Below are 13372 nucleotides of genomic sequence, written 5' to 3'. Positions count from 1 at the left end.
CAGAGTGATGAACGATTCCTATTCATTTTTTTCTACAGAGGCTGCAGTAAATCTCTAAATGCAGAGAAAACCAACAACTGTTAGTGTTAGGAAGTTTGGAGTTATATTCGCTTTAATTTCATTTTATCCTATAATAATTTGAATATATTTTAGAAATTGAGGCACAGGAAATACTATTTTTTTGCATCATGGTAAATCGAGTGCGTAGCTTTAGGACCCTTTCTACATCGGGCGGCAAAATCAAGAGGTGTTCGAAAAACACGACGGGATTTTCGTATTAGTGATTTTTGTGATATTTTCTACTTGGTTAATGATCTTTAGAATGTTTGCCACAAATTAGTGAAACATAATTTGTTGAAATATTAAATTGGGACAGTTTTTATTGTTTGAAAACAAAGTGCGTAGCTTTAGGTCCCCCCATCATACAGCAGAGTCAGAGTCTCAGGGCGGGAGGGTAAGTTAAAAATTATTTGCTAAAATTCTCTGTATGAATAATAATCATAATACTGGATGTCCCATTTTTCGGTCAATACAAGGAAATATAGGACTCGCTTTGCAAAATATTTGACTCGTCTTCGACTCGTCCAATATTTATGCAAAGCTTGTCCAATATTTCCTTGTATTAACCTCAAGGCCATCCAATATTATATAATTGTTATGTATCCTTATTAATAATGTCCTAGCCGATACCAAAAATTCACACAAATAACCATAACTTATCCGCAGCCAATCATAGCAGATGACGTATCCAAGATCAAAATATTCCTGAATTTGATCTGAATTTTATAGGCCTTTCTTAGCTAGACAAATACGCGATCCCTGGTCTTCTGTCTTCGTTTTCCAGACACCCAACAACAGGTCTGGAAAACGAAGATCGAAGACCGGGGACATGCTTTATGTCAATGGTATAAAATTTTAATGCCAGCTGAGCTAAGCGCGATATATTGCTCAATCAATTATCATTCACATCACGATATCCATACAATTAATCATTAACCTATCAACCAATCATAATTGATTACATATCCAATATCAGAATATTCCTGAATTTGATCTGAATATAATAATGGTTTATTTTAGCTAGACGGATGCGATCCCCGGTCTTCTGTCTTCGTTTTCCAGACACCCAACAACAGGTCTGGAAAACGAAGATCGAAGACCGGGGACATGCGTTATGTCAATGGGAGAACATGTGTAGGGGGCAAGGTCCAAAGTCCATTCTTACCCGCGCACGTGTTTTGTACACACTTTGCACTGCTTTGTACACACTTCGTGCTTGAACTACAAATGCTTTCACACAAGTTTTCATTTTTATGACAGTTTTGAGAATTGCAATGGCTGAATTCCGTGGGTGAAATAAATTATGTACGTTAAAATTGTTATGTATTAATCATGCCCTAGCTGATAACGATATCCTTACAATTAATCATTAACTTATCAACCAATCATAACTGATTACATATCCAATATCAGAATATTCCTGAATTTGATCTGAATATAATAATGGTTTATTTTAGCTAGATGGATGCGATCCCCGGTCTTCTGTCTTCGTTTTCCAGACACCCAACAACAGGTCTGGAAAACGAAGACCGAAGACCGGGGACATGCGTAATGTCAATGGTAGTAAAATAGTTGCAAACGCCAGTTAAGTTGAGTCTGCTTGAACGTGATTGCGCAGTATGAGGTGTATTGTATGCAAGTTTTCATTCTTATGACAGTTTTGAGAATTGCAATGGCTGAATTCCGTGGGTGAAATAAATTATGTACGTTAAATTGTTATGTATTATGCCCTAGCTGATAACGATATCCTTACAATTAATCATTAACTTATCAACCAATCATAACTGATTACATATCCAATATCAGAATATTCCTGAATTTGATCTGAATATAATAATGGTTTATTTTAGCTAGATGGATGCGATCCCCGGTCTTCTGTCTTCGTTTTCCAGACACCCAACAACAGGTCTGGAAAACGAAGATCGAAGACCGGGAACATGCATTATGTCAATGGTATAAAATTTTAATGCCAGCTGAGCTGAGCGCGATATATTGCTCAATCAGTTACCATTCACATTACAATATCCATACAATTAATCATTAACTCATCAACCAATCATAATTGATTACATATTCAATATCAGAATATTCCTGAATTTGATCTGAATATAATAGTGGTTTATTTTAGCTAGACGGATGCGATCCCCGGTCTTCTGTCTTCGTTTTCCAGACACCCAACAACAGGTTTGGAAAACGAAGACCGAAGACATGCGTAATGTCAATGGTAGTAAAATAGTTGCAAACGGCAGTTGAGTCTGCTTGTACGTGATTGCGCAGTATGAGGTGTATTGTATGCAAGTTTTCATTTTTATGACAGTTTTGAGAATTGCAATGGCTGAATTCCGTGGGTGAAATAAATTATGTACGTTATAATTGTTATGTATTTATCATGCCCTAGCTGATAACGATATCCATACAATTAATCATTAACTTATCAACCAATCATAACTGATTACATATCCAATATCAGAATATTCCTGAATTTGATCTGAATATAATAATGGTTTATTTTAGCTAGACGGATGCGATCCCCGGTCTTCTGTCTTCGTTTTCCAGACACCCAACAACAGGTCTGGAAAACGAAGATCGAAGACCGGGGACATGCGTTATGTCAATGGGAGAACATGTGTAGGGGGCAAGGTCCAAAGTCCATTCTAACCCGCGCACATGTTTTGGACACACTTTGCACTGCTTTGTACACACTTCGTGCATGAACTACAAACGCTTTCACACGAGTGTGATATGTGTCCCCGGTCTTCGTTTTCCAGACACCCGGCAGTATGCTGAACATTTGTCGTTTCTCAATCTTATACATGTATCTTTTCTAAGAGATATGACAGAATTGCTATTCTACTGGATGTTATAACTGTTGTCATAAAATTTGTCATAAATTTTGCATCTTCTCTTTAGCTCACACATAAAATATGCGGTTCATAAATGTGCACAATCCAATGTACAAGCACTCCATGGCTGTGTTGTACATGGTCTCACTATGTGATGCCCATGCTTTCTCAACATCCTGGTCTTCAAGCAAGGTAGACTCTAAACATTGTTCCATGGTGCTGGAAAAAGACACTCTCATACCTTAAGGCAGTCTCTTGGGCTAGACATGGAGATTGAGTTTGGAGACGACGAGGTGATGATCATTCCAGCACTCGAGCCAAAAATTGTCTGTCCCTCTCTCTTACTAAGACATAGTCAGTGCTTTGAACGACGATGCTCCGCGAAGTCCTGTTATGGGTACACTGTAGGTACATGTAGGTTGAACACTGTGCTTGTAATCAGAAGACCATGCCAGGTTTGAAGTAGAAGCAGACCATTGTTGTCGCATTTGCTTTCCGATCACTCCTACCAAGAAGATGCTGTCACAATCAATGTTGAATTTTGGAAGATCACTTGCAATTAATGATGTTTGTCTTTGGGGTCTCCGAGTGGTCTCTTTCAAGAAGAGTGTGAATGCTCCAAGATCCAAACAAAAGTGATGTTATTCACATTTTCTCTTTTCCTTGTTTTCAACTGCAATAGAAGGGCACCCATCAGCCCTGGGCCTGTTGCATAAAGGTTACCATTATGGTAACTTTACCAATCGATGGTAACCTACATGGAATCCTTGATTTTGATTGCCTGATGAGCATTGTTATCATGGTAGTTACTATTGGATTAAAAAGGAATCATAATAGTAACTTTTATACAACCTGGGCCTGGTATGCTTGTTAGGGTAACTTGCAGCATGCAATGTTTGGGACACCTTTTTAGTCCTCTCTTCATGCTATGGAGGTGAGCGGTGCATTCCTAAACAGGGCGGCTCATTCTCTCAGATGGCTGCCTAAATCTACTGCTGCTCCAGTCAATGAATGGCAAGCCTATGGGCAAATCTGCCCGTGTACATTGCTACGAGTAACGACTACCAGTGTACCCACACCTGTCGCATGCCTGATGCCATAGGACTTGAAGTTGAAGATTATGGTAGGATGACTGATGACTTATGCTATGAATTTTGTTCAAGATGAAGAAGTGTTGCACTTTGTCCACCTCACTCTCTCATCCAAAACCATCTATATCCAGTAGCAAGACAAAGTCAAGACCCCTGGAGACAGAAATGGATGCAGTGAATAACTAAGATTTTCTACATGTATGTGCCTCATCTTGCCCAGTGCATTGCAGAAACCACCTTCTCTTCATTACAACAATCTGGCGGCTTTTTTTTCTGCAGAGTCCAGTCTTCACATGTATAGGTAGGCAGACCCTAATTTGCAGAGGGCTTATAAACTCACTGAATACACCTTCACCTAGTTTGGCTGGCCAGTCGAAGCCATTATAAGGGTGCAGCTGCATGCAGACAGCAGACAACATTTGTTGAGGGGGGGGGGGGTCAAATTGACCCCCCAAGTTTAATAAGGGTTAAGGTTGGTGGATATCTGGCTGGAACATTACTCACAAAAGCTCTAGTAATAGGGCAACCAACATCATCTCCATTGTACTATTAATGAGAGTGCAGCAGGCAATGGTTGCTATCCCAGTATTCAAGGATCAAGTTTTTGCTTGTTGCCAAAAGTTGAAAATTATGTGAAACAGGGTGTGATCCATGTGAGAGTAGAAGAAAACAAATATTCATAGAGTGACATGAAGGCATTTAGAGAAGAATACAGGGGCTATTTAATAAAGCTGTCCTATTAAAGATAAATTCCTGTTGTGGGAACGATCTCAAAATAACTTTTTACAGAATCTAATATAATGATCACGAAAGTGTCTGTTTGTATGAATAAAAATATGTGCCGAAGGATTCTGGAAGAAATTGTGTAATTGCTGAGAAATAAGCAAAATAAGCGCAGATTCGGTCACTTCCGTTGGGTCTTTATTCCAGCAATAATAATACACTGTCCCACGTGTGCTGTGTTGGCGATCTTCAGTGTGATCGTCTTTTAGCTAGATTTTATGATTTCAAAAAAGTTCAGTTTATGTAACTGTACCAGATCTAGATCTACGATGATATATTAATACTTAACCATGGTTTTAAAGACTTTCTCACGAAATCAGTGTTTTACTGCAACTACTTTCATTTAGCTTTAAGTTTCACAAAACTTTATACAAAACCAATAATAAAGACTTACACCTGAAAACAAGCTATTAATGTGTCATGCATACATGTACCTTTACTAACAGCTCTATGAAATCACTGTTGTGATCGTCTCCTATCAACCTACCAAGTTCTTGAATCCTTGTCTTCAGTTCATCATACTGGACATCTCCTTGTTTCTCATCTAATCTAGAATTGATGGAGTCTTTCTGCGTTGTCAATATCTCTAGTTCTTTCTGTTGGTTCTCAAGCTGAGCTCTCATTGTCTCCTGATATTTAACAGTCTGTCTAGAAACCTGAAAGATCATAAATTCAAACTTGAATTCAAAAAGCTTTATCCCATTATTTCTGCTTTTCATAATGCATTCAAGTGCATGCGAGTCTATAAACCCTTATCATTTTAATTGTGGAACATCCGTAAGTATAACTGAAGAGTCGTACTTACATTCCCTGCTGTGCACATTATAAAAAGCATCACCGTATTGGTCAAATCGTACCATTAAAGAGGACGCACACTATTGCATATCAATCAATAAGATTGCATGTTACATATTAAGTGCACATCAGCAGTTAAGAGTGCATCTTCCTGACAAAGCCACAAAGAAGAATGCATTGGAATTGGAGTCGCCAAAATGCGTTATCTTTTGGAACATGTTTTAAAAGGGCTTTATAAATAAATCATAAATAAATAAATAACATAGGATTTGTATAGCCCATGTATCCACCTTGCTAGGTGCTCAAGGCGCTCTTATATTACCCCGGCTAAGCTAGTCTACCGATTCTGGTGCACACAGCTTTTTGAGGAATTACTTCCTGCCGGTACCCATTTACCTCACCTAGGTCGAGTGCAGCACAGTGTGGATAAATTTCTTGCTGAAGGAAAACATGCCATGGCTAGGATTCTAACCCACGACCCTCTGAAAGGCGAGAGTCAGAACCACTAGACGACGCCCCCGAGGTGTTGCTGCATTAAATGGAGTGAATCTTATTAGAAAGATAAACGAATAACGCATCTTCTGAGCAAAGACGCGAAGGCAAATAAAATGAAAATAAGTCTCATAGATCACAGGTTAATGAATGATCAGCGGGACATTTTCATAAGTATTTTTAGGTGCTAGCGATTTAGAATTATGGGAATGATCTCGTACAGCTCCTCATTTTAAAAGTTGCAAGTGCAATTAAAATGTATTAAAAGTCGCAAGCACGTGTGATGATTCGGAACATATTAAAATGTGTTGAGTTTTTCATATCCAAGAAGAAATATAAAAGAAGCATTTCCAAATTAAGTTGCAAAGACAAATGAATTAAGGTTGAAGAGAAGATGTCTATCATCGTAAACGATGGATGAGAGTAGCGCAGTGATGTCTGTCAGTAGTACAACCTTTAAAATTTCACGCTGGCGTCCGCTGTCACAAGGTTGAAGAGAAGATACCTATCAGTTAACATCGTCGGAGATAATAGGGCATTTTTCTCCGATTGATGCGACCTCTAAATAGCTAGCACATCAAAACATTCTTGAAACATGTCCCAAACAATCATGCCGATTTTTAAAATTTGTTTTTCTACTTCAAGGGGCATGATCGAAGATTGGAAGGTGATCGCCAATTAATTTGATAAAATCGAGAGCCGATTTTAAAATCAGTTACAGCTTTAGTTAAGAATGACTTTAAGAATGACCGGTGATCCTGTCTTATGCTTTAAATAATCACCAATGAACAAGAATTGTAAATATCATTGACCACAAGAATGAATCACCAGTTGTTCCTAAGGTCGCTTTTAACGTATGAACAGCTTTATGAAATCCCTCCCCCCCCGGCTCCATAACAAAAGGTTTGCAATGGATTGCAACATGAAAGAACCACACTGATTGGTCTCTGGTCAGTATTTTAAACCAAATGCGCGGGTAACATTGATATTGATTGGTCAATTCATTTAGCAATTGATAACTTATCTTTGTGTTACAGAGCCCGGTCTCTCATCATGTCTTAATCATCTTGGGAAATGATTTATAAAAAGTACTGTTAATTGTTTTCACAGACAAATGCCATAAGCTGCTGCAAATCCTGTCATCTGATGGGCTAGGAGCAAGTTACAAATACTGACAAAATTCTTCTTGATTAAAAGCTCCCTCTAAAGATTGTACAATACGGCTTGTTTGGGAAACAAAGCACAGCTACAAAACTCATTTCAATTTTGGGGCAAAAAAAATCTGAGGATCAATCAAATCAAACGACATGACATCATAACAAAATCATGGTTAAATACAAATAACACGAGTAATGAAATCAAAATATAACTTTTCTATCTCTGCATAGCAATTTTTACCGTTGAAAGTCTATCCTCTTCTTGTGTGACCATATCTGCTATCTTCTCCAAATCTTTCTGGCGTCCTTCCAGCTCTCTTCTCTTCTCCTCCAGCTCCCTTCCCATAATGCCTAGAGCTTCCTGTTTGGACCTCTCCAGCTGCTCACTCTGTTCTAACATGTGATGATGCTGGTCCAGAACCTTACACATCTGGTCTAACTGGGAAGATAATTGGGCCTTCTCCTTCACAAGTTTGTGAATATCCTGGTATATGAAAATTATATATGATTCATCAAGGATGTTGTATATCAATATCCAATATTTATGACACTTTTTTCCCAAATAGCCCAAAGCCCTCACAATGTCAATTTACATATTCATACCAAAACACACGAAATACAAATATGAATGAAGGCAGTTGTCTATAAAAACAGACAAGCTTTTAGGGACTTTATGAACGATTCATTGGTAGGGGATCAATTTGATGTAAAACCAAAAGAGTAACAAGCAATATAATGATTATAACAGCTAACAAAACATTGTAAAATGAATGGTTTGGGGACAGCACTTACATGTATCTCAGAGGTATGTCCACAATGACAGGTAATGTAAAAAGAGGAAATGGAAATGATTTACTATGACACACCACATACGCATGGGGAGATGAGCCGGTACAAGATATGTATGCCTTGTGTCTGAAAAATTTGAGTTTTACATATACAAAGTACATTTGCCTTCTTTACTAAATTTACACAATGTTCAGGGACTTACCCACCTCAGGTTAAGTCCATATTGTAAACAAAGAAAAATAGGTGCTTACTTCTTGTAAACTTGCCTCTTGACTGCTAGCATCTTGTATTTCCAAATTTGTATATTTCAGGTTAGATTTTGCCTCTACGATGAACAAGAAACAAAACAGACTTCAACATATGCATCATTCCAAAGTAAAAAAGCAAAAGTCAGTATACAAATTATGAATGGGTTAAAGTGGATCCAGAGGAACTGTGTGCAAGAGAAACTTTGAAATGGTTTCAAATACAGACCTGACACTGGACTAGATCAATACTTGACTTTTAATAGCAATTATACTTAACAAATGCTATTAATAAATGAGCAGGGTCAACTGGTGGGCAGATGCAATTCAATATAGCAGCAGTGCTGATTTTGGTTTGAAAACTATAAAATATTCACAAAAACACCATTCATATAATGATACAATACTACGTTCCTTGCCCTAAATGACATTTGACCTTGATCATGTGACCTAGGACTTGGCAGTGATACTTGATTATATAATAATAATATGTCCATTTATATAGCGCATTTACTATGTGCATATACTCAACTGCGCTTTGATACTTGGAATAAATCCTACCAGGTACCCATTCACCTCACCTGGGTCAAGTGCAGCACAATGTGGATAAATTTCTTGCCGAAGGAAATTACGCCATGGCTTGGATTCAAACCCACGAACCTCTGTTTCAAAGTCCGGACTCTAAACCACTGGGCCACAACGCTCCACCTACATGTATGTCCACAATTCATGAACTATATCCATAAAATTTGAAAGTTACATGTACATGTATGACAGCAATTTAATAATTACACGTACCTCAAACAAGGTCAAAGTGAATTGACCTTAATGACTTTTGACCTTGGTCATATGACCTGAAACTTGCAAAGGATGATCAGTGATACTTGATTACTCTTAAGTTTTATGAACTAGACCAATATAGTTTCAGAGTTAAGATGGTAATTCAACAAATACCAACAAAATGGCCAAAGTTCTTTGACCTTAAATGACCTTTGACTTTGGTCATGTGAAGTGATACTTGATAACTCTTATGTCCAAGTTTTATGAACTAGACCAATACAATTTCAGAGTTATGATGGTAATTCAACAAATACCAACAAAATGGCCCAAGTTCATTGACCTTAAATGACCACTGACCTTGGTCATGTGACCTGAAACTCGCACGGAATGTTCAGTGTTACTTGATATTTCCAAGTTTTATGAATCAGATCCATGAAGTATCATAATGATGGTAATTCAACAAATACCTCCAATTTGGCCAAAATCCATTGACCTTAAATGACCTTTGACCTTGGTTATGTGACTTGAAACTCAAGCAGGATATTAGGTATTATTTGATTACCCTTTTGGCAAAGTTTCATGAACTAGGTCCATAAAATTTTGAAGTTATGATGACATTTCAAAATCATAACCTTATGTTAACCCTTAATCTCCCTGGCATCTACATGTATTCTTGTCATTCGGTTGGGGGGGGGGACCATTATGGCCCCCCTCAAGATCTCAGCCGCAGATTGCGCGATCGCAATGGAAATTTGCATGATGGTAGAGAATGACAAAGTCTATGCAGGTGCATTGGTAAATTTCACTGCATTCATATATTTTTATTTTATATGAATTAATTATGCTAATTTATTCATGAATTCATACTTTTTGCTGAGATTCAATAAATAAAGCTCCTAGAAAAGTAGAATGCTATTTCTGGGTGAAAATATTCTTTATAGCACTCCTATCAATTGTGAATGAAAAAAAATTCTGGTACCAAGACCGATTTCTTATGTATTTTATTGTTTTTTTGAATTTCTTATGTATTTCCTTGCTTTTTTACTTTTTGTTTTTTCGATGGAAATCGTTCCAGACTTAATTCTGATCATAAACAAGGCAAAATTAACTAAGTCTAATCAGTAAAAGTAGAAATAATGATACATGTATGAATTTGGCTAAAAACACAGCTTGCATTGGATTTGTACATGAAATCATGTTTATGAGCAATTTTGGGTATATGTCCAAGTTTCCTTAACTAGATCCATTAACTTTAAAAAGTTATGATGACAGTACCACAAATACCCCCAACATTACCAAAGTTTGTTGACCCTACATGACCTCTTGAGCTGTTTCACCAGAATAATGCAAATCTTGAATAATAACTTTATTTGTTATCCGATTTTGATCAAATTTTCAGCATTTTGCTCTTTGAATTCTATTATTTTTCTTGATAAATAAATATCTTCAGCCCGGAGTATCCCTTTAGTCACGACGGCCTAAACTGCAAACAGAGGACGTCAAAAATGGCAGTTTTAATCATACCACATGTGTAGCTATTCCAAAAAATGTGACCGAGGTATCATTTGTAATAATAGCAAAATAATGTGAGGTACTAGTAATAATGCAGTACAGATGACGTTTAAAAATGAAATTATTCTGGTTATGAAAAATATGTATGATTATAGATTAAGTAATGAAATAAAAGGATTGCTAATGAGATTGGCCCGCTTTTCTCCAACCTTCATCATTTCAATCTATCTCCCATACACCTCATACATCTCTTTCTCTCTTCTTATTCTTCATAAACATCTTATGGTCTATGCGCCCTTGTTCGGAGTTCAAAATGAGATCAATTGGAATTCATCTTCAACTCTAGTAATCTGGATTGCACAAACCATGGACAAATAGGTCCATGCACAAACTTATTGAGCAAGATTTGAGTGCACAAAGTTATTAAGCGAGATATTAGATTTACCAAATTATACAAAACAAACTGAAATCATCGATTTCAGTACTTATTTGCTTATATGACAGGAAAATCAAGTGAATAAAAGTGTTATTGTAATTATCGGTTCCTGAATCATTGGTGGAAATTTGAATGCTGCGGTATTTTTATCCTTCATTTTTAAAATATAAGTTAACTGGTCAATATTTTCACCGGGTATATGTAGTTATAACAATATTATCTATTCATATCGTGTGACCAAAGATTATCTGTGCTAGCTATCTAATTAACAATAAATTCAAACTAAAGCTCAACACCAAGAGAGAGGGAGGGAGGAAACAGACACAACATGATGACTAGTCATTAACACAAATTAAAAGTAGAGCTTCTAAATAGATCATTCACAATGAAAATATGGGCCTGTTAAAATCAATGAAGAGTGATGTATTTACAAGTATCAAATTTGTAAAACACCCAACATTCAGTCTTTATCACATTCTGAGGCAAATACCCAGCATGGCATGATCCATTTTAAACTAAGCTAAAAATATGAGTGCCGACCGGATGAGATTCACTCAACACACACATGCACATTACACAACAGTGGGTCTACATGCGTTTTAATAGGAGAGCATCAAAGTTCATACATACATATATGTACATCGTGGCCCAAATCGTGGTTTGCCATTCACAGAATCAGGATCTTGACTACACGGAATTGAATAGTAAGTTTTTGTTGCTAATTGATATGCCAATCAATTTTAGCTCTGCAATCTTCCCATTTTAAAGAAGCTTCAAGGAGCGTGTGCCATTGCAGAATCTACACGTAGGGGCGAATCGTGTCCCGCTGATCTGCCATAGCGCAGCGGCGGATAGAAGCGGAACGCATTAGTTCTACCGCTATCGGACTCCTCCCCTTTTCAACTCTGTCAATGAGGTTGGGCAAAAATCGTCCGGTATTCCGATGCAGGATTGTGCAGCGGAGAACGATTATAAAAATACGGTCCCGAAATGAGCTATTCAGTTTCACCAACATTTTGTTTTTCAAGTAGACAAAAGATTGGAAAGTTAACATGTGAATTAATAGGTGAAATCCCCCTAACATATTTTGAATGAAAAGAGAAAAATCAGACAGCACACCCTGCAAAGTCCATCATAATCAGAGGTCAAATATTTATGACAATGTGAAGTTTTACTTATTCTTGTTGTAAATATCTATATGCCTTCTATATATCTAGTATACTACATATTGGCTATTATCATACTGTATCTTGTTTATCATTATTGTTATTAGAGAAAATAATACATACACGTACCAGTCCTTCATGTTTATAATTTTGTGGAGCTCAATAAATTGCTCTCTTTATTTTTTTGAGGAGCTCAATTGAGCTCCTCAAAATTGCTCTCCTTGAGGAGCTCAAATCAATTCAATACAATGCATGTATGATAAATTGTAGATTTTTCTTTCTTAACATCGTATATGCAAATAGCTAATCTGTGATGAAACTAGACCTGGTCAATACGTTTAGAAAATATCGCGCTCCTGCTAAAAAAAAAAAATCTTTGCTAAAATTTTACATCTTTAAATCCATGAAATGGCCATCTACATTGTATTTTCCATAATTCCTTGAAATTATTTTGATTTAGTTGAAAACTATTAGAAAAATGAAGAATATTCACCTCTTTCCCGACTCTGATTTGGATTTAAACTCGGTAAATATTGTAGTCCCATATGTAGATTTTCATGGCAACACCATGGAAGTCTACATGTGGGACGACAATATTTACCAAGAGTAAGTTCAAATCATAGTCGGGAAAGAGGTGAATATTCTTCATTTTTTTTTTAGGAGCAGGATTTTTTGTTCTTATTTTTTTTAGTAGCCGATAGATAGGAGCGCGATTGCGCTCCTCAAAAATGAAGGTCTGGTACCACCCTGCATGACGAAGCGCGAAGCTTTCGGTGTTTCATAAATTTAAATGGAAAGGAGCCGTCTTTCTTGTCTCACATACCTATATCAGCTCCAATTCTGTTGAATACATGTACATGTATATTGTGATTTAATTTGAACCTTGGTGTGTACAAAACATATGAGAAATATGGTGAAGGGGTGAAGGAATAGATGATTTATACAATTTGAGATTTTTTTCTTTAATTTTTTTTCCCCTAAAATTAGAAATGAAAACATTTAAGAAGTTTCTGGGTAATAAATAAGGAATTATTCCCATGCGTCGCCCTTGTGCCCGATTTCATTTTCCCCATATGTTTTATACATAGCAGCGTGCCGATATGCTGCAGTTTACTTACTCAACGGTGTCCTTCCCCATGAGCATCATAGCACCTTTGATTCAGGTAAATAAATCTCCCGGACTAGCAGGGGTGACAGGCAAATGAGAAAGTTGAAAATGCCAC

At 36.9% G+C, this 13372-nt stretch overlaps 1 protein-coding gene across 1 annotated transcript in view; it reads right to left on the bottom strand.

The window, feature by feature from the left end:
• Window positions 1–13372, bottom strand: part of LOC121429228 (centriolin-like) — a 121612-nt gene that overhangs the window by 59194 nt on the left and 49046 nt on the right. Inside the window, exons 8-10 of the mRNA XM_041626190.1 lie at window positions 8262–8335; window positions 7463–7705; window positions 5265–5433 (exon numbers count right to left, since the gene is read on the bottom strand). Of these exons, the coding sequence (XP_041482124.1) occupies window positions 5265–5433; window positions 7463–7705; window positions 8262–8335 (486 nt within the window). The remainder of the gene's footprint in view (window positions 1–5264; window positions 5434–7462; window positions 7706–8261; window positions 8336–13372) is intronic.

This window comes from Lytechinus variegatus, chromosome 15 (assembly GCF_018143015.1).
Source record: "Lytechinus variegatus isolate NC3 chromosome 15, Lvar_3.0, whole genome shotgun sequence".
Classification (NCBI taxonomy): Eukaryota; Metazoa; Echinodermata; class Echinoidea; order Temnopleuroida; family Toxopneustidae; genus Lytechinus; species Lytechinus variegatus.
The sequence above is the reverse complement of the archived record's forward strand: the minus strand, read 5'-3'. Positions and strand labels throughout refer to the sequence as shown.